Genomic DNA, 22,730 nt, shown 5'->3' on the forward strand with positions numbered 1-22,730 from the left:
GTAATATGTTTAATGCTTATCATTTATTTACCCATGTGTGCATTCGTGTGTGCATACCACAGCGTACATGTAGAGGTCAGAGGACAATTTACAGAAGTCAGCTTTTCTTTCCACCACGTGGGTTCTGGGGCTCAAAATCAAACCATCTTGTAATCAGGTTCACTGGTGGGTGCCTTTCCTGAGCTATCTTGCCAGCCCTACCTGTAGTATTTTAACAGAAAGTTGAGTTTGTGTTCTGATGTCAATGGCCCATAGATTCACTAATCAGTGGCAGTCACTGGCCTTCTAGAGATTGTCAATGTTGGCCCCAGGCTGGCTCTTTAGTCAGGCATTCCTGTTGTGGGTTATCATTCAAGAGCAAGAACCTGGCGCCACCACTCAACTTCCTAACACAAACCGGAGACTCTTTACTGTCTATTCATTATAAGGGACAGAGCCTTTATTAAGCATGAGGATGCATTGCCAAGTATATAAGAGGAAAATATCCTAAGGATATCTTCTTGTTGTACGTTTTAAAGAGTTTAGCTAAGAGAGAAAAAATTCAATGGACAGGAAATATGAAAGAAAAATTCTAGCTTTACCACAATATAAGCTATCAATTCTACAAAATCTGCATCCAGAGTTGAGACTACATTTTTTCATGATATCATAGCGATTCTGTTGAGAGCTTAATATTTCCCCCTTCCAATAAATCTTATACTTTAGTAAAGCTTAAACAAATAAAACAAACAAGCCCTAGTCTAATCTTTCTTCTCTGATGATTTAATTATTTATTAGACAAGCTAAAATAGCAGCCACTATTTACATATTTGTCATTCACTGTGCATTAGGTACTGTACCTAAAAGTTGGGTTTGCAAAGAGGAGAAGGTGTAAGCTCACTGGAGTTACCCAACTTGTTTATATTGCCATCTATATGGGAAATGGAAGAAACGTCTAGACACTTCTAGAGTTCCAGAATTCCAGACAAAAGCAGGCACAATGTGCTCAAGGACACGGCAAATGACAAGGGCATAGCCTCAGCCCTCTGCATCTGCTGTTAGCTCCCATGATCAAAGTCTTGGGAACAGACTTCATTTACTTAAAGAAGACGATAAAAGCCAGGCAAGACAACACATTGTTTCATTCTAGCACAAGGAGTTGGAGGCCAGCCTGATCTACATAGTGTGCTTCAGGCAAGGCAAAACAAGGCTACATACATAGTGAGACTCTGACTCAAACCCTCAGAGACAGGGAGAGGAAGGGAGAGAGAGTGTGTGATGAAAGCTGGAGAGGAAGGGAGAGATGAAGGGAGAAAGAGAGAGAAAGCGGTGGGGAGTTAATAATCTGCCCTGATCTGGAACCACTTAGTTCAAGAGGACAGTGTAGAAAAACCAACACACACAGAAACCATTTCAATTTAAAAATGTTAGGTTTATGTTTTAGGAGTCCTGTGATCTAGAACTGGTCTGCTCATACTTCTGAGGGAAAGAGAGGAAGTAAAAAATTCTAGCGCTACTACAGACTGGCGGCTGCAAAGCCATACGCATTCAGTGCGAGATAACAGTACCAGCGCTGGGCAAAGCCATTCCCAGGGTAGCAGTGACATTTGCTCACACTGGACAGGATGGAGTCAGTCCACAGAAGGGCTCCTGGCAGCAGACATGGCCGTGCCCTCAGTGAGGCTGCCTTCATCTTATGCAAGAGTTCTGACAGAAACGTATCTGGTCTGTTTCTCCTAACAACTCTTCTTAACCCGTCTTCATAATACTCTCGTTTTATTTTCAGCTCCCCACAAGCACACCCAGCATTACAACTGGATCACTAGTCACGATTACCATCATTACTATCTTTAACAATAATGTTAGGATGCATTTTTAAAGTAGTTAATTCTATACATCTTCTCTCTTGAAAGCGATAGATAGATCAGAGGTTGTAAACACCATAATGTTCAGAACTATCCCTATGACTCATGACAAATGTAGAAGACAAACAAATGGGGATGGGAGATCAACTAATTCGATTAACAGGATGAAATTATCTGCTTTTCCATTTTCCTTTTCTGCCAATCCGTGACTATACTAAAGACAGGTGATATAGCGTGTCTGACCTGAACTTTGGCATCAAGCCTGCCCACATGAATTGGAAACTCAAGAGAGGATAGAACCTCACAAGCTGTCCTCTGACCTCCACGTGTGTGCTACACAGCATACACATGTGTGCACCCCCACACACATACAATGAAATATACTTTAAAAACAGATCGAAGAAAGAGGGAAAAAAAGCATCTACTGAATCACATCTGAAATCACTCAGCTATTTTTTTTTTCTGTCTCCGTGAACGTTTGAATCAGTCTTATTGCTTATCCTACTTCTGTGCTCCGGAGGGGGAGGGCTGCAGGCAAAAGAGCATTAGTCATCCGCAATTAATTACTCATGCAGTGTTCTAAGCCAGGACCATCGTTCCTTTGGAGCTTTCATCTAAGTATCTCTAAGAACTTTTGAGTATTAATTATAATATGATCTTGAAATAAATTTTTAGCTTTGATTAAAAATCTTTGCTCTGCTTTCAGTTGCTTTCCTCGGGTGTGGGGCCTGAAGCCCAGAAGGTTAGGTTCTGAAGTACGTGAGGCCCCTCCCTCACATTCTAAAGATGAAGTTTCTGGGGCTGTGTAACTAGGGGCATCCCTATTTCACCTGCTATGCAAGAATCACAGTTGCAGCGAATGAGGCCCTGGCATCCCCCAACGCCTTCCCCACACGTGTGCCAAAATAGAGCCTTTCCCTCTTTTACCTGCTTCCCCTTAAGTTATTGTAAAGGGTAAGAGTTTTCTTAGACGAATCTGGCAGGTAACTAGCAATGCCTGTTATCTTTTAATACTGCATCTGGAGGCTTGGACAAGGTGGTTCTCTCCTTGAATTTGTTTTATTTTATATTTATGTTCCCCACTAAAAGTCAGAATAAAAAAGAAAGGATCATTTTATGTTACGATCAATGACATACAGTTTGGGAGATTAAAGAAACTGGTTAAACCCAAGAAAGTTGACCTTAAGCACTGAAAATAAAAAAAAATTTCAAGATCATATCATAATTAAGAGTCAAAAGTTCTTAAAAATACTTAGAAACTGGAAAGATGACTCAGTGGTTAAAAGCACTGGCTGCTTTTCCAGAGGACTCATATCCAATTCCCAGCACCCACATGGTTGCTTAGAATTGTCTGCAGCTCCAGTTCCAGGGGCTCTGGTGCCCTCTTCTGGCCTCCAAGGGCACCAGGCACACATGTGATGCACAGACATCCATGCACAGACATATAGGCAGAACACCCATAAAGTAAGAGATTAAAAAAAAATTTTAAAAGAAAAGTCAACTTGACTAACATTAGAATTTGGGTTCCAACAATTTATTTGTAAAAGGTGAGAAAAACAGGTCAAACTGTTTCTTTTATTTTTTCCCATCTACATTTTAAAATTTGTTTTAATTCTTTGACAGTTTCACACACAGTACAACGTATTCAGATAGTATATACATCCCCACTCTCCTTCCCTCCAATTTCTCCCAGCACCACCTCCATCACTCTCTCCCCTTTGTATATCTCCTTCTTCCCCCACCCCCTTCTTCTTTTAGAGCCCAATGAGTGAGTTAGTGCTAACTATATTAGTTAGTGCTGCCCATATTCCCACAGGTGGGGACCGCCACCCGCTGGAGCACAGGCCCCCACCATGGACCCCAGTGCAGAAGAAAGCTGATCCCCACTGTCTATTGTCATTGCCACCCACTGTTAATTGACGCCATCGTGACACAAAAAAGCCCCTGTGCGGTTAGTTGTTTGTTCTTCCTCCATTTGCCTTCCTAGGTTCTATGCATCAAACACAATAGGGATAATGGAGTAAAGAAATTAAAATTCCATGTCAATATGGTGGTTCCATGTATAGGGGTACGTGCCACCAATCCTGAGGACCTGAGTTTGAATCCCAGGTCCTACATGTTGGACGAAGACAACCAACTTCCCCAAGAAGCCCTCTGAGCTCCACATATGTTCCCTGACACACACACATGCACACGCTCCCACATATAAGCCACAGCACACATAATAATGGTTAAAATTATAATAGTTGAAATAGAAATCAATTGGGTTATAGAACCCACACTCTGTCAGTTTCACAGCCTAAAAACAGAGTCCTCCAGCCTTTCGCTTCACCTCTGCAGATGGAGCGTGGAAGATTTTTAGCCCTGTTCCTTTTGTAATGTCGGGAGCCTGTATTCATGATAACAAACATATTGTCATCCAAAATAGCATTGAAATTCATTTCCTAGAGTTCACAGGAACAATCCTGGACTCTATCATCCTTTTCTATCATCCAATTTACTATAATTGTGCTACAGCGAAGGCCATAGTTGTTGAATAGACATGGTGCCAAGGAGAACCCATTTTGGTAATCTTCTGCCAAAATAAATAAATAAATAAATAATTGGCTCTCTGCTTAGATTATCAAAGTTCCATCCCAAATTAGAAATAGCATAGAGTTTCATATTGTATAAGTAAAAGGTCAGGTGTTCCTGACATTGGTTATTAGTCTGCATTCAATGAGACACTTAGAAAATAAATTTGACAACTGTTTGAAAGAAGGGTTGCATGTGGCCTATAAATATCACTATCTCTTTTGTTCTCACGCGCCATCTAGCGGTCATTGGGGGAATAGTTCACTGAATTTTCATGCTGGATCCTGGCTAGGAAAAAAAACGAAAGCCCGATTCAACAAAGACCTTATCTAGTTCAATGACCTACCTTTGTTTTTTCCCACGAAGCTAAGTCGCTACTTTCTGGTGGTGGGAAACACAGGTAATTACTAATAAATCAGGGATTTGACTTTATTCTGAGATTGTTGAAGAACAGTCTTTGACCTTTATTATTCATCATTATCAACTGAATACTTTCAGCAGAACAAAACCAAGAACCACACCATGTCCACTAAAAATATTTAAGCAACAGTGGGCTAGAGAAATGGCCCAGTGGGTAAGAGAACTTGGTGTTCAAGAATGAAGACCTGAGTTCAGATCCCAGCACCCATGCAAACGCCAGCCCTGGTGACACATGCCTAGATCCCCAGCACTGTGGAGGCCAGAGACAGGAGGCTGACGAGGGCTTGCTTTCTGCCAGGCTAGCAGCGTGGGACCCTGTCTCAGGGAATGAGATAGAGCAGGAAATGTAATGTTTAATCTTAAATAGCATAGCAGCTGATATCTTTCTGTGGCCTCTGTATGTTCGCTTACATATACAGATATACATACACCATTCTCTCTATCTCTCTCTCTCCATCATATACATACACAAAAAGAATTAAGTAATACAGTGCTATTGAAATTAGACCAATAGCTGAGCATTTGGATAATGTATATACTTTTTTCAGACACAGTTCATCATCTACAGAATGGATATCATACCCACCAGCTATCTACCATGGCTACCTCACAGAGCTGTCACGGATTTTTTTTTTTTTTTTGCAAGAATACCAAAGTGCCTAATAGAGCCCATAATCTATGACAGTGTCAACTAGCAACAGCCGTCTTTAATGCTGAGGGAATATTGTGACCCACGTGGACAACTCAAACACCGACTGTTAATTCACTATAGTTGATTTGTCCTCTGACAGCTCTTCCCTGGTTTAATTCAGTGCAGCGTCATGGGCAAGAGCAATGGTCACTTAAGCAAGTGGGAACTCAGCCCTATCCTTCTTCATGTGTGCCGGCTGAGTGACCTCAGGTTTTCCATTCAGCTCTCCATGGGAACATTTCAACATCTGTGCAACAGACCACTAATACCTACATTAATACCTATCATGGTTTTTATCATGTGAGTTTTAAGTGTATGAGGCACATGTGCCTCACCTGCCATAAGAAGTACCTCAATCACCATATATACAAGTAACTTCCTTTGTACTTGCTCTAATCTTAAACCAAACAGCAAAAAGTAATTTATTCAGCACATGCACTAATAAAACTCAAGAACCAATATTTAACAAAATCTAAATTCAATAAAAGTCTGCTACAGTATAAAGGTTGAGTTCTTTAATCTCAAATAACTAGGATAATGTGTAAGTTTGTGTAGCTTATGCCAATCTAAGATTTGAAATCCTCCTGCCTCACCTTCCTAAGATGTGGGGTTACAGGAGCCACACCCAGATAAAATATTATCTCCTTGAAAAATCTTTTTGGAATAAGTATTTGGTTTTAACAGTAATCTAATCATCATTTTCTTCTACTCCATACCATGCTTGCACTTACTATTTTTACCATAACACAGAAAATAGGAGAGCATGACCTTTCTACAGTTTATGCACAATGAAATGTAGTTGTCTATGTACAATACAATGTAGCTGTCCACATAGAATAAAATATAGACTTCTACATACAATACAATGTAGCCATCTACTTACAATACAAGGTAGCCACCTATATATTAATACAATGTAGCAGTCTACACATAATACAATGTAGCTGTCTATATGGATATGATATAGCAGTCTACATACAATACAAAGTAGCTGTCTATATAAAATGCAACGGAGACGTCTACATAAAATATAATGTAGACTTCTACATATAATACAATTTAACTGTCTACATACAATACAATGCAGACTTCTACATACAATGTAGAACTTCTACATATTACTGAAGTCTTAGAAGAGTAAGTTCACAGAGCTCGTGTGCAAGAGGCAAGAGGAGGAACAGCTCTGTAAAACACTGGCCCAGTGGAGACAAAAACTTCAAGAATGCTATGATGACGACGACGATGATGATGGTGATGTGGTGGTGATGATGATGATGATAATGATGATGATGATATAACTACAGCTCTTCCTGCAAACCATTAAAATGGGATCCCAGATGCAAGGCAGACAATCTGTACCTTCTAAAGCAAGCTGTTTAACTGCTCTCATCAGTTTCCCTTAGATGCAAACAATAGTGACGATATCAGATGGTCCAAGATGTAAGTTTAGTGTTATTACCCTATGATATGAATGGGAAACCTAAAAATTTGCTAAGGGATTGCTTTAATATATTTGAACTGACTATTACAAAAATATTATAAACTAGATGGATAGTAAAGCAAAATTCTCATTGTTCAAGATCAAGGCAGTCTGGGTAGTTTTTTTTTTAAGGGTCTGCTTTCTAGCTATAAAGTACACTCTTATTCTGCGTCTTCACACGGGGTTGTCCGGGTAGTTCTCTGTGCCCTCTTATGAGGGCATTTCCTATAATAGTTATTGTATGTCACCATGATAAAATACCAGGCAGAAAGGACTTAAGTGAGGACAGATTTATTTGGGCTCACAGCTTCAGTCTGTCACAGCAGGTAAGGCACTGACACATGGCTTTGTCGGGAAAGGTGGAAGTGAAAGTGGAAGGTTGCTGTTCACATAGCAGCAGGCAGAAAGAGACAGTAGGGCTGAACCTTTATAGCCACACACACCCGTCCAGTCACCCACATCTGTCACCTAGACCTCATCTTCTAAAGGTCCTGTTATGATTTAAAAATATAAGCGCGTGCATTTGAACACTTGTTCCCCAGCTCAAGGCTGCTTTGGGAAGGTTATTAACTGTGCAGGAGATGGAACCCTGCCAGAAGAAGTGGGTCACTACAAGCAGGCTTTGAAATTTTAGGGCCTGGCTTCACTTATTGTTTGTGCTCTGCTTCCTATGTGCAGGAGGTCTAGGACCACTCAGCCTTCCACCCTGGCCAGCACGCTTCCCTTCCATGATGGAGTGTGTCCTCTGCGAGCCAAAATGACATTTCCTCCTCGGTTATTTTATCAAAGCAACACAGGAAAGTAGCAAATATAGCCCCCCAAATAGCTACCAGCTCAAGGCCTCAAAACATGAGCATGTGGCAAATGTTCACACTCAAGCCAGGGGAAACATGGATCCTAACCTCAAGGTCCGGGTTCTTCCAAAATTCTTACCTCCTAATATCACCCCCATGAGGGTGAGGATATCGACCTCTGCATTTGGGCAAGACACCGGCTTTCAGGGCACAGCAGGATCTTTCTGTTGGACTCTTTAAGTGGTATTTTAAATAATGTCATCTATGTAAGAGTCATTCAGAACTCAAATTGTTTAAGATGGCCATTCTTGCCTAAATAAAGTATCAAATATACCAAGTATTATCCTTTAAATTACTCAATATAATGCTACTTGCTAGATTCCACATATTTTCTTATACCATAATATCTTGATATTGAAAAGTAAAATATCTCTTTACTAGTCATCCTATTAATTTATAATAAATGTAAACTAGAGAGAAACCTATTACAAGTGACTTAAATATTAGCAGTAATGAACTTCTGATACTTCATTTTTATATATCTTATTGGGTAAACAGTCATAAGGAATATAATAGCATTTGTCTTAGCTATTTTTCTTGTTTCTGTGATTTAAAAAAAATACCCTGACAAAAACAACTTAGGAAAGAAAGTGTTTATTTTAGCCCACAATTCCAGATCACAGTTCATCATGGAGGGGAGCTAAGCAGGCAGGAGTTTGAGGCAGCTAGTCTCTTCATACACTCATACAGTTCCAAAGCTCCTCCCTAAGGAATAGTGCTACCCACAATGGACCGTCCTCCCACCTCCAATAGAATCAAGACAATATTGCACAGACAATCGTCAATGAGATCCTCTTTTCAGTTGATTCTAAAGTATGTCTAGTTGGCAACTACAGCTAACCACCATATCACTTACTGTATATACCTCTGACATTTGGAAGTGGACTGTTTGATACTATAGTCCTGGCATGACATCACTGAACTCAATTTAAGCCCCATAAGTCACACTGCTCAGCTTTGTAATGACTTGATCAAAAAGCAGTTTATGACGAAAGAGAATAAAACACATCTTAACAAATGAACACATTGTGTAGTATCTAGATTTGGAGAAAGAAAGAAATGAAAAACGTCTATAGTCCTGGGAACGTCTAGAGGATCCATAATCTTTTATATTTGCATCGTCTGTGCAGTACTTGCAATCCTAATATGCTACTTATTCATTTTCTCAGTGTGTGTGTGACATAAATGTGACATGTGGTAATGTATATGTGTATACATACATTCTTGGGCATAACTGAGTATGCGCATGGCACAGCATACAGGGTCAGAAGACAGTCACCTTAGGAGTTGGTCTTTGACTTCCACCTTGTTTAGGGCCCATTGTTTGCCACTGCAGAAGGCAGACTACCTGATCCAAGAGTTTGCGGACAGCCTCCCATTTCTGTCTTTATCTCTCCATATAAGCACTAAGGTGCCAGATGCAAATTCCCATACCCAACTCCTATGGGTCCTGAGGATTTGAACTCAGGTCCCCACCCTTGTACAAGCACTTTGCCATACAGTCATCCCCTCAACCACATTCTCTAACATTTTAAAATTTTATTCTATATAGTATAAATGTGAGCAGTTATGGGTATGGACATGCCATAGCATGAATATGGGGGTCAATGAACATTTAGGGGTCAGTTCTCTCCTCCCACCATGTAAGCCTCAGAGATTAACAGGTCGTCAGGTTCAGCAGCCAGTGTTTTTACCCACTGAACCATTTAGCCAGCCCTCATTTTCTAATTTTTAATTGACCAAATTGGATATATTTTTCATTTATAGCTTGTTTCAAGATATGTATACATTGTAGAATATCTACCTAGGTTCATTAATATATGCATTATCTCATACTTATCATGTGGTGAGAATACTTAAAACTACTATTACCAATTCCAATATAATACATTATACTTAACAACAGTCATCATCATGTACAACAGATCTCTTAAGCTGATTCTAACTACAGGAAATTCTGAATTATTCAGCTGCAATCTTACCAACCCATTCTCTTTTCCAACCTTTGCCCACTTACAACTACCATTCAGACTCTGATTCTCTGGGTATGGCTTTTTTCAATCCCCTTATTAAAGATTATATGGCCTTTGTTCTTCTATGTCTGGCTTATCTTGCTGTCCTTTTAGGTTCCTTCATTGTTGTTGTTGTTTGTTTGTTTGTTTGTTTTTCAATAAAGGACTTGAAAAACAACCTGTAGCTTTTGGAGCCTGTCCTGGAACTCACTCTGTAGACCAGACTGGCCTCAAACTCACAGAGATCTGTCTGCCTCTGCCTCCCACATGCTGGGATTAGAGACAAACACCACTACTGACCGGCCTCCATCATGTTCTTGCAAACAACAGAGTTTTCTTACTTGAGGCTGAGTAGTAACGAACTGTGCATTTATACTACATGGTCCTTGTCCTACTGGTGAGCACACTGACTGACTCCATTTCTTGACTAGCATGAATAATTCCACCATGAACATGAGACTATGACATCTTTTTGCATCCTGGCTGTATAATCTTTTGATATCTTCCCAGTGATGAAACTGCTGGACCATATGGTAGTTTATTTTTAAGTCAAGCAACCTCTGAATATTTTACATAATGGCTGCACTAAATTACATTCCTATCATGATGTATTAATATTATATTGTATATCTTTCTCTTGATCTGTCAAAATTCAGGGTCCGTTAAATTAGGTATCACTGGTACCTAGACTGTATAACTACCTAATATGTATTTGGTGGGTACTCAGAGCATGGTAATATCTTTCTGGGTAACCTTTGACCCTTACCCTTTGTCTCTCTGCTCACTCCTTGTGCAGCTATCTGAAAAGTCTTCATGATGGTAGATGATGATGATTTGGTATTATCTGTTCATGCCTTGCTTGTGAACTCTGCAGAGGCACACCTCTGAGTGTGTGACCTTCCCTATAGATAAGGCATATTTCAGGATGGTTCTGTATCTTTTGAAATTTCTTTCTCGTGTATCCTCTCATAGGTGAGACACTCTCATTCAGAATGTGAGTTCGCATATTTCCATCACTGCCAGGGTTGCAGCTCTCATTCTGTATTGTCACTTCTATCTCCTAAGCAACCTGCCATCAAGAGATGCCTATCATCTACTCAGCAATAACCCTTGCTTCCTGAAAGACAGCGTGACCTTCTGAAGGACAATGTGGCCATCGTTACATACGGTGTGAGACAGAACAACCCACAACCTCAACTCACTTCAGAGCACCCCCTCATACAACGTTTGTTCTGGTAAAATCTGTGCCAAGATTGTACCAAAAAGGCACGAGGCTGAGCACCAGGGGCATCACATAGTTTACAGTCTCTACCTATCTCAGCTGGGAAACATGAAGGGAACAGTAGTTGGCAATAAGCCATGCCTGGTTTGTAAAATCAACCATTTCTGAGTCTATCTACAGGCAAAAACTATGCAGAGCATCATAGCCCTCTCGTGAACAACAGCAACAGTTGTTAGACAAAAGGCAGACTTACTGATAGCTTCACACAGAACCGTTCCATATATAAGTGAACTGTAGTGGCATTCCATTTTTATTTTAATAAGTAAAGCTTGCCTGAAATTTAGATAGTAAAACAGCTACACTGGCCAGCCTTACAGACCAGGCTGCAATAACACACATCTTTTATCCCAATAGTCACACTAGTTTGCCTTAGAAACCGGGTGGTGAATGCCTTTCATCCCAGTGGTGCATGCCTTTAATTCCAGTCCTAGCGAGGATTATATGATGAGGGGAAACAGCTCTCAGACACAGTCTCATTCTGAGATTCTTGGAGGCAGGATTGCCATTTTGGACTGAGGTCAAGGTAAGAGCCAGTGACTGGCTGATTTGCTTTTTGGATCTTCAGGTTGAAATCCAATTTCTTTCTCTGAGTTTTTTTATTAATCATGCTTCAATGAATTGTATTCACTCTTACCATGGACTTTTTCTACTTTTTCCTACATTTCTCTTGGTATCATAATAAGCTTCCCCGGCCAACAACACAGACAAATCTCTTGCTTAATCAAAACTGGCTGGACACACACCTTAGGCCTTTGCAGATCTTTACAGTGGAAGAGGGAAACTCAAACAGTCATAACCACAACTAATGAGTTTTCAGCATAGATTGCTGGATACAGTTTCAAGAAATCCTGATTCAGATAGATGATAGGCAGATATTTTATTTATATCTAGGCAATACCTATTTAATATCTAGGCAACACACTTACATTTCTTAAATTTTATTCAGTCCCTGCACTTCTTCCAAACCACAATTCAACCATTTCCCTCATGTCAGGATTCATCTAAGTTCATCTTGGGAATGCAGTGGTCTAAGCTGTAGGCCTATAACAATTCAAAACCAATGGTCGATAACTTTATTTGGCTCTCAGTAAGAGAAAGGTTCATTTATTTGTTCAATAGGCGTCAAGCTGAAACTCTACAGGTAACTAAACATAAACAAAAACAGTAAATATGGGCAATAAGAACTGCATGAACTTATGGGCACTATTTAAAATAAAAATGCAGTTTCTGGTTAAGAACATATTAAGAATTTTAGGAAAGCAAGAGCAAAGCATTAATGGGAAGACAGACTGCACCTATGCCTAAATAAAAGTCCATTCACAAAGAAGCTCAATGACCTAAAATACCTGCTATGAGTAGAGCAAAAAACAAAAGCTGCAGTGTTGTTCTCTAAACAAAGGGGATCCTCAGATCTACACCTGTGGCATTGGCCTAGCCTATAAAAGGGATCTATAATTTCTTCAATCAGAAATTTGACTATTATAACAGGCAAATAGTGATGATTTTTTTAAAATATTTATTTATTATGTATACAATGTTCTGTCTGTGTGTATGCCTGCAGGCCAGAAAAGGGCACCAGACCTCATAACAGATGGTTGTGAGCCACCATGTGGTTGCTGGGAATTGAACTCAGGACCTTTGGAAGAGCGGGCAATGCTCTTAACCACTCAGCCATCTCTCCAGCCCCAAATAGCGATGATTTAATCATAATATACTAATGATCTCATATTAACCCTAGGAAACATTTTAATCAGTTCTTCCAGTTGAATAATTCACTGTATCTTGTACTTCTAGATGAGTGTTCTTAAGATTGTACCAACATAGCTTCACGTGGGGGTACACACCTTTAATCTTGGCACTTGAGAGGCAATGGTAGGTGGACCTCTATAAGTATAGCCTGATCTACATAACTAGTTCCCAACAACCCAAGGCTACATAGTGCTATGTCTCAAAACAAAAACAGAACATAACTAAAGCCCATACAAACAAGAACAGTAACAACAACAAAACCCTGCAGCCACATTAAGAGTAACAATAGTGAGCTAACATTCTCTCTTGCTCTGTGATTGCTCCGGGGACTACAGCTTCCTAGAAGCCTTGAGCTGAAGAAGTAAGTGCATTGGTGTGTCTCTAAGTCCCAGCTAGATGGGCTGAGGCAGGTGGATTTCTATAATTTATGAGAATGAGACTAACTGAAAGCACATAGAAATGTTCTAAGTCCCCTCCCCTAAGAAAGACCTTAGGGGGAAAAAAACCCTGATGTGGGAGTCCCCTCTGTATGCTGTAAACACCATTGATTAATAAAGAACTGCTTTGAGCCTATAGCAGAGCAGGGCAGAACATAGGTATGGGGGAAAACTAAACTGAATGCTGGAGACAGACCCTGGACAGAACTTTACCCAGTAAGCCATAGCCACATGGCCATACACAGATTATTAGAAATGGGTTAAATTACGATATAAGTGTTAGCCAATAAGAAGCCAGAGCTAATAGGCGAGTCTTTCAAATAATATAGTTCCTGTGTGATTATTTCGGAAGTCTGAGTGGCTGGGAAGTGAACAACTGGCCTTACCACAACAGCCCCCTTTGTAGAGCAGAAGGAAGCAGCTATGAGTGGCATCCATGCCCTAGAAAAGAATTACAGGCCTTCCCTTAACAACAACTTCCAAACATTCTTTTTAATCTTAATAAAGTGCCCAAGAGAACATGTAAACTTTCACTAAACCATCCAGGTCAACATTTGAGTAATCCAAATGCACTTAATACATGAGCCCTTTCAATCTATAGATAATTATTCTTGTTCATCAACTCTCATGATGCATAGTATAGAATTGCATACCTCAGGGAGTTGGTAGCTATTTAGTTGTATGGATTCAGTGATCTATAAAGCAAAGTTTCAGTAATTATTCCTAGACTTTTAAGAGCAAATATTAAAAAAAATATATGTCAGAAGTGCCGGCCCTTCATGCACAGAACTTGGGAGCTTTGTGTGTGTTTCACACTTGTTGGATACTATGCTGGCTGCTAAAGCACCAAGGAACTGGTATTTCTATATTTCTTATTTCACTGTTGTTTTTCTTATTTGTATTCTGATGTAACACTCAGTTTCAAAGAATTACAAATAGCAGCAACAAAACATTGCAATGGAGGCCTGAGGGGTGACTCAAGTGGTAAAGTGCTTCACAAGCTACGAGTACCTGAATTTGGATTCACAGCAACTATGTACAGACTGTGAAAGACTGGCCATCTTTCTGGGTGAGGTGGGGGAAAGACAGATCCTAGGGGATTATCTACCAGCCCACCTAGCCAAAACAGTGAGCTCCAGGTTCATCAAAAGATGCTGTTTTAAAAATAAGATAAATTCCTAGAAAGGAGAAAACACGGCATCCACCGCTGGCGTGCACATGTATACTTATGCACCCATACACATGTGAATCCCACATACACGGGCATAAAGACAAAGGCAGGTTTTAAAAGATCAGTTTAAAAAAGAAACAAACAGGGAGTGATAGAGTATGTGGATCCTGTGGAGGCCAAAAACTAATCTCCGAACAAGAGCACACTCAGAGCACAGGGCCTCTAGAGTGTAAAGAGCAGGTGGTTTCTCCCATTAGCAGTGTAGGAAGAACCAGGAGAGACTTCCCTGATGCCGTTTCCTCTTCTAGAAGCCAATTGGCATTGTGAACCCTGTGTAAGAGTAGCAAATGCGAAACACTCATGCTCTCTTCAAGAGAAAGTCTCATTCCCTTTCCAGAAAAGGGGAAAAGGAGTTTTACACACAGAACTGCAGCCAGGTTTACTTGTTGAGACATAGGTTTTCAAATTCACTATGAGGAATGAAAAGACTCTGTGTTGCTGAACATGGTATAGCTTTCAGAATATGACTGTATTGCAATCTGCTGACAAACCCAGCAGCCACTCTACAAACAGAACCCCAGTTTGAAGAGGTTTTTTTTAAATGAATCATGTAATGAAATCCCTACCAAACTGTTGCTTCAAACTTGCAGTCAAACATCGCAAATACACCAGAGTCAAAACCTACATAAAAGATAGTTCAAAAAACAAGCCCATCACACATCAAAATAGCAGTTCTCAACCTGTTAGTTGAGACCGCTTGGCAAACCTTTATTTCCAAAAATATTTGCATGGCAATTCATAACAGCAGAAAATCACAGAAGTAGGAACAAAACTAATTTTATGGTTGGGGGTCACTGTAGCATGAGGAACTGTATAAAACATCCACAGAATTAGAAAGGTTGCTGACCACTGCCTTTGGATCATTCTGTTTAAAATGTAGGACACCCATTGAGCTTCAGATTTGTAAAGTCTGAGGTGAGGCCTAAGATCATTTTAGAAAACAAGTTTTAAACTCCCTAGGTGATTCTGGAATACAGCTTAGGGCTCCAAATTACTGTTCTAAACTAATGCTTTGGAGAATGGCACCTAAGAATAGAGCCAGCTAAGAACTGAGGCCTAAAGCAAAGTAGATCACCCAGGTGTGGTAATTTAGGGACCCTGGGGCTCTAGGGGACAGGGGGTGATGCTACAAGCCCTTAGGAGATTATAATAACTAATCTATCAGACCTTGTTACTGCTTTTTTCTGTATTCACAATCAACATTAACATTAGCATTTGTTACTCCATGAAAGGCCTAACAGCTGCCACTTTGACAGTGTCCTCACAGTCGCTACCCTGACCTTAGCTTGCAGCTCCTTCCTCAGGTCTCAGCAAAGGTCAATGAACTTCAACCACAACTCAGCATTTCTCCTGTGTAGGTCATATGTCACAAACACTCAAATGTATCCTGTACAATTTAGAAGTGAGCGGAGGCCATTTGTTCTGATAATCCTTTCAGTTACTAAAACAGGTATCAGGCCAGATTTGGCCCCAGGGCTAAAATGTATCCAACTCCTAAGTGTAAGAAAAGGATGCAGAACAGCCTGGGAAGAGATACTAAGAAATGAGCACCCTCTTGTAAGGAAAAATTTCTCCAAACTGGGAGCTGCTTAAGGATAGAGTCTAAAGAAAAACATACTTAATGTCGTATGTCACTTTTCCATGAATTACCATCAGTTAGGTGCATCCACATGCATAGAACCAAACATCAAAGCTGAAGCCACACAGACTGGAGCTAAGGAGAAAACAATCCTTTAAGTAAGCACTTAGAAACAATGCTTTAACACTGATCACACTATTGTACAAGTGAGCACATGTTGTAAAGAGGGGCTGCTTGTTGGTTCCCAGCTGTTTAGCCCCAAAATAATCACACAGAAACTGTATTAATTAAATAACTGTTTGGCCCATTAGCTCTAGCTTCCTATTGGCTAACTCTTACATCTTAATTTAACCCATTTCTATTCATCTGTGTATCACCACGTGGCTGTGGCTTACCCACTAAAGTTCCATCTGCCTCCACCCTTCTTTCTCCCAGCATTTTGCCTAGCTTTCCACACCTAACTAAGTTCTGCCCTGCTATAGGTCCAAAACTTCAACTACAACTCAGCGTTTTCTCCTTTGCAGGTCATATGGCAGGTGGATCTCTTGTGAGTTCAAGACCAGCCCGGGCTACAGAGCTTTTTTCAGGACTATTAGGGCTACACAGAGAAACACTGTCTCCAGAATTAAAAAAATAAATAAATAAAAAGAAGAAGAAGAAAGGAAAAGAAAAAGAAAATGAAAAAAAGAAAAGGCAAGTAAGAATCCTGGCTACGTAGACGGGTGTACTCGCAGCATTTCAACCCTTGGAAGTCAAGGGTCACAAATTCAAAGCCATTCTCAAAAACAAAAACAACAATGGTTAAACCTCCTAATTGAGGCAGGGAATACAATATGAGGAATAGTGTGGGTTACCAATACAAACTTTGCTCTGTCATGGACATTGAATTGTCTGGAGACAAACCAAATGCAGCCTTATTTCATAAAATGAGTGACATGAAAAGTAACTCTAGCTTGAAAACACAACAATCCAGACATGGCATATCCACCGTGCATTGATTTGATGGCATAGCATCCCTCCCACCCCGACTATGGATGATTCATTCATGCAGCAGCCACACTATCAAATGTGAAATACTCTAGTGAATTCCACTCTGCTTCCAAAATCCAGTCTCCTCCCCATTCCCCATGATCCCTTCCTGCTTCCCTGGCTTCTTCGGTTATTTCAGGTTACATACCTAAAGACATGGAACTAAAACCCATATGTCTGGGTTGTATCACTCAGTATAACACCTCCCAGTCCTATACATTTCCCTGCCAATTTTATTTATTCTTCTCACCATGAAGAGGAAGCCTCATCCATAAAATCTCAACTATGTGGTTGCCTAAATAAGACCTCCATTATGGTTTCACCGACTGACATGCTAGAATAAATGGGGGAAGATTCACAAGGTCCTTCTTATAGATGACAAGCTATAGGCAATCAATAGCTGCTGAGTGAGGGACTGTAAATTTTTTCTCCCAGGGACAAGCTTCCTCATAGCTTATCCAATCCCAAGTACATACACTTGCATACAAATAACACTAAATGGATGCTGTAGTGTGTGTGTGTGTGTGTGTGTGTGTAAGCACACATGTAATACTATAATGAAAGAAGATAACCAATTTGAAAGGGAGTGGAGGGTCCAATAAGGAGCTGCAGTGGGGAGGAGGAGAATGGAAAATATAAATACAGGAATCAGGTATGAAATTTTCAATTTCTTTTTAAATTTAAAATGAAATAGAGTTCAGTTTTTGTAGCCCCTGTTTGGCCTGGTATCCTACATCTTTGTGTCAGGTACACTGTGGGCCTTACCTCTTCATCCAGCTTACACACATTACTAACATTCCTTATTTCAGACACACGCATGGACTCCATTATAGCCCCACAATCTCCTCCAATGAACTCCACTGTATGTAGCAAAACCACCTCTATAACAAAGACAAAGCAAACAAAACCTACTGGTACTATGCTCCCTGATTTTGACTCTACTCCAATGAAGGGCCAGGAAAGCGTGCTCTTAGGTGTGTGAGGACTGGAGATCCATCTCATCCTAGTGAATTGCTAAGAGAAAATGAAATCCACACCATTTCCAGCCCCTGCTTCACAGCTCAACTCGCTGTAGGAAACCTCATCCCCCTCCTGCGTGGCTTTGGAGATACACTTACAGTGCCTAGTGAGGCTGGAATTCAGTAAAGGAGGAGATGTCCCGACCCTGACACAATCAATAAAATCAATAAAATCAAATCAATAAAATGGGAAGCACTAAGATTTGCATTGCATAGTTTGTCTCTGCCTCCAGCGTCATAATTAGAAGATGGTGAAAGAGGAGAGGGTGAGCCAGAATCATTGTCAATCCCACACATCCAAATATGCAAATAACCATTGTTTTCCTCTTCCTCTTGATGAAGATATTCTAGGGGACTTCTTACAAGAGAGTTTAACAGGACACTGCATGTCAAACAACACTCAACGACAGTTACTGCTAAGTAAGAACTTAGAGACACACGTTCCAAAAGCCATTGCCCCATAGAGAGGGCAAGAACTCGTCAAGGCAATGGTCTGGGAGATGGCCTTTTATTTTGTGGTTGTTATTTCCTCAAGTCAGGTATCAGGTCATTGGGGTCTTCTGAAAAGGGCATGGCTTTTTATGTGAAATGCACAGAGAGATTTGTGAATGTAGTAGACCTTGGAGAGCTACAGTGTGAGCAGGTCAGAGGCCAGGGGTCAGGGGGGATTCCCAGTGACTTTTGTAGGGTTGCAGATAAGCAGAGAACTCATAGTGGGACTGTTGTTAATGGTATTACCTGTGTATAATAATAAATAATAATAATAATAATGAGGAGGAGGAGGAGGGGCAGTATAGCTCCCCTCTAAGGAAAGCAAGCTAAAAAGAGCTGTCTTTCTTTTGTGCAATAAAACTATTTAATTCAGTTAAATAGTTAGGGTCTTGTACTTCAGAACAAATTAGAAACAGGGAGTTTCAGCCCCCTCCCTAGAGGCAATGTGCTCATATGTGCTTTTTGTCCCTTTTTATCTGGCTTTGTTACAAGGTGTTGACTGGCTGCAATCATTATCCTTAATTGGCCTTCTTCAAGGCTGAGACACACCTCCCTGGCCTTGCCTCCCTGCCTTAATTTCATGTGTCAGGTCCATGTTCACAACTTGTATAGATCTGTTGGGGAGAACAGCAAGTGCTTATGGTGGGGGGGGAGGGTGTTAGGGGGTAGGTGGGGAGCGTTAATTCTATAATAAAGCAGGTGTTGAAGCAACAGCGGATGGTGTCAGGAGTGACAGTGTCACTTGTTTACAGTTGAGTGTGCCCACAAAGGAATGCATCCTAAGTCCCAGCTGGCATTTTCATAGACATTAAAAATGTTGCCCACAAAGTGCAACTTTTCTCCAACTATTACCCACTGAGCATCACATGCAGCCAAGATGCTTCCTTCCTCTTTATCTTCCACAGTTTTTCTTTTTTGTTTTAGGTTTGACAGGAAAAAAAAAAAACCAATCCTTTGATATCTAAGAGAAATAAACTACTATTTTGTGTAAGTTATTGATGCTTATCATTTAAGTAAGAACGAGAGTCATCTAATGTCAAACAGGAAGAAGGCATCTCCTGCCCCACGATTAGGTTGCTGAAGATCAGGTACCACTCACAAAGCTCCTCCCACTTCATTTGCTTGCAGTGTGCTTCCTTCTTTTAAAACATCCAGGCAAATGGATAGCAATGGAAGTTGTAGCTGCAATTAAATGGCCATTTGGATGCATTTTCCTTTGGAAATGTGTGTTTAATTTTATTCAAAGGCTTTTGATTTAAGTTTCAAAAGCCCACCATTCTCTGGCTTTCTTTATATGAAGAGCCATCTGGAAATCTGATTCCACAGTTTCCAGCACACATACACACACACACACACACACACACACACACACACCTAATTGCATTTGGAAAATGTCCCTCTGCTTTTCAGCTGATGTCTCTGCAGAAAGTTTTGCACACTATTCACAGAATGAGTGATAATTTAACACAAAGTTATGTGCTTATTTCTTAGAAATAAATCCTGGACACTTTCTGACAATAAAAAACATCAGATGAGCACAGTGTGCACACAGTCAGCTTTAGTTCAGTGCTGAGCAAGTGAACGTTGAATCTCAATATCAGCTGTTCCCTTTTTGGCTGCAGTGGTAATTATTTGGAGCTTTTTGTTTAGCTTTGTTTTAACCAGTTTACCTGTATTGCATAAAATTCCTTTCCTTAAAAAAAGGGCAGGAATCTTAATTTTTAAAAAATTATAAATTACCTTTAACCTGATCTCACAAATAGAAAGTTAAATGGCAGGTTCAAGGTAAAATTCTACCAAGCGTGGAATCCAAAGAGATCAATGTCAAAAAGAACAAGAATGCTGGGATTGATCTCCATCAGATTAAACATATGTATATATTTAATCCTGGAAAGATCGCTCCCCCAGTCTCCATTAGGAACAAACTACTAACGCTGCCGTGGGAATACCAGCAGTAGTTAAAAGCTCTTTAACAATCCCTCTGAGATCTGTCGACCCCTCTAAGTTAACAAAAACGTGCAGAAGCTCGCTCTCCTTACCGGCCGTGGAAGCAGTGCACCAGCCTAGCCAATGTTGTAACCGTCTTCCGCAGGTCCTGAGCAGGGGACCCCAGAGTCCCAAGAAGTGAGGAAATGTGGACATGAGAAAACATGACCATGAGAGTCGCTTTACTCCGGGCGCGACACCCCTTCTCTGTGCCGCTCCCTGCCTGACCCGTTTGGCTAGTCGGGATCTGGAACCTGTCATTTCTGCTCCATCATCCCAGCAGCTGTTTTAAGGACTGCGGGCACGTGGGCACCAGAGGCGAAGGAGGAGGACCCGCAAGCACGGAGCCTGCACAAGCTTCAGCTGGTGCATACTCGGGACCCCCTCGCTGCTCAGCTGCTGCTGAGGATCCAAAGCCGGGCGCTGGGCGGCGATCAGCTTTCCAGCAAGCAGCAGCAGCTGCGCACAAGCCGGCTGCCTTCAGGTCTAGTGCTAGCTGCTGTGCCAAGGGAAGCTCTCTGCAAGCACAGAAAGCGGGTGACTACTGAGCATGCTCAGGCTCCAGCTGTCTCTCCTGGGCCTGTCAACTGTTGACATCTCTAAATATGAAAAGGGGATAGTGAGGGAGTGTTGCTAGATGAGATGCTGCGGAGGTCGTTTTAAAGTTGAGCATGACCTCCTCCCTCACCCTTCCGCTGTAAAAGCAAAACAAAGATGCACCGCTGTGGATTTAGCAATTCTTTTGACAGGTTGACAGGACCGGTTTGGAAGCTATCAATAGCTTTTAATCTTAACTGTCCCTGTGCAATTAAACCGCCACTGGGGTCAAGCGCCACTGGCATAAGCAGTGAAATCCATTACTATCATTGATGGCTTAGGTAGAGAATTGCCTGTGTTTCAAAGTTTAAGCAACAAGCCGCAAAATTATTGATGTCTGTGTATAATCTGCTGCCTAGACTCATTTCTTAAAGCGGTGTGAAGCGATTTGCAACAAATGAGATGGAAATGTTAATCTATATATTACACTGATATATAAATTATTCTATCTATTCTAATAACATACATGTTGAAACTTCAGTCTCAACCTCAGGGTCAGCAGAGAACGTCTGCTAATTCCAGATTGTAAACAACAACAACAAAAAAATCTTTGCTCTATGCTTGGTAAACAGCAAGAACTCTATTAATGTTTGTGAGAAGATGAACCCTGGGATTGGTAGGTAATCTGCTCCTCGCTCTTAACTGGAGAGCCAGTGCTCTTGAATTTCATATGAACAGAGATCCCGACTCGACCTCTGTCTTCCCAGTGGGGCTAGTTCAGTATTTAAATGTAGAATATACTGTACATTTCCATCATAAGCAAACTGGCTTGTTGACACTGATTGTATTCCGATGTTTTAATTGTTTATTTCTTTGCCTTGCTGGAGCTAAACCAAGTTCAGAGCCTGTGCTCTGCCACTATTGAAAGCAACAGGGACTCTCCGTGGATTGTGGATAAAGAAATTATTTCACTTGGTAAAGCTGCTGCACTGTTACACCGTCAAGTCCACAGAGGGCGAATCTAAAAGGCTTTCATGGCTCAAAGAGCCTGAAATAGCCTGACAGCCCAGTCTGTTAAAAAGTCCACAGGAAAGAGCTTCTGAAATGGCTTGGCAGGCAGATGCACTTGCCAGGCGCTCCTGAAGACCTGGTTTGATCCCCAGATGGAGAGAATCCATTGGGCAAAGCTATTTTCTAACCTCCATATACCTACCATGGCATGTGTGCCCAACAACTATGCCCCCACCTCACACACAATAATTATTATTTTTTTTTAAAGTTCATTGGGAAACCCAGAAGTTAGCTGGGAGTCAGAAAGTTCCAGGATCCTTACAGGTTTCTCCTGGTCTCACTAACCCAGTCCCAAGGGGCAGGAAAGCCCCTTTTTCTCCCGCCTCTTCCTTTCCCCTCCTCCCCGCTCCCCATCCTCTCTCTCCCTGTTCATCCTCCTCCTCAACCCCCTCTCCATCCTACTGCTCCTTTCTCAGCACCCATCTACCTCCCCCTAGGAATCT

The 22,730-nt window shown here is 41.0% G+C and overlaps 1 protein-coding gene across 1 annotated transcript in view; it reads right to left on the reverse strand.

The window, feature by feature from the left end:
- Positions 1 to 21,274, reverse strand: part of Arhgap18 (Rho GTPase activating protein 18) — a 210,875-nt gene extending 189,601 nt beyond the window's left edge. Inside the window, exon 1 of the mRNA XM_075946884.1 lies at positions 20,733 to 21,274. Coding sequence (XP_075802999.1) covers positions 20,733 to 20,851 — 119 coding nt within the window. The 5' untranslated portion in view covers positions 20,852 to 21,274. The remainder of the gene's footprint in view (positions 1 to 20,732) is intronic.
- Positions 21,275 to 22,730: the final 1,456 nt, after the last annotated feature.

This window comes from Microtus pennsylvanicus, chromosome 1, assembly GCF_037038515.1.
Source record: "Microtus pennsylvanicus isolate mMicPen1 chromosome 1, mMicPen1.hap1, whole genome shotgun sequence".
In the NCBI taxonomy this organism is placed as follows: domain Eukaryota; kingdom Metazoa; phylum Chordata; class Mammalia; order Rodentia; family Cricetidae; genus Microtus; species Microtus pennsylvanicus.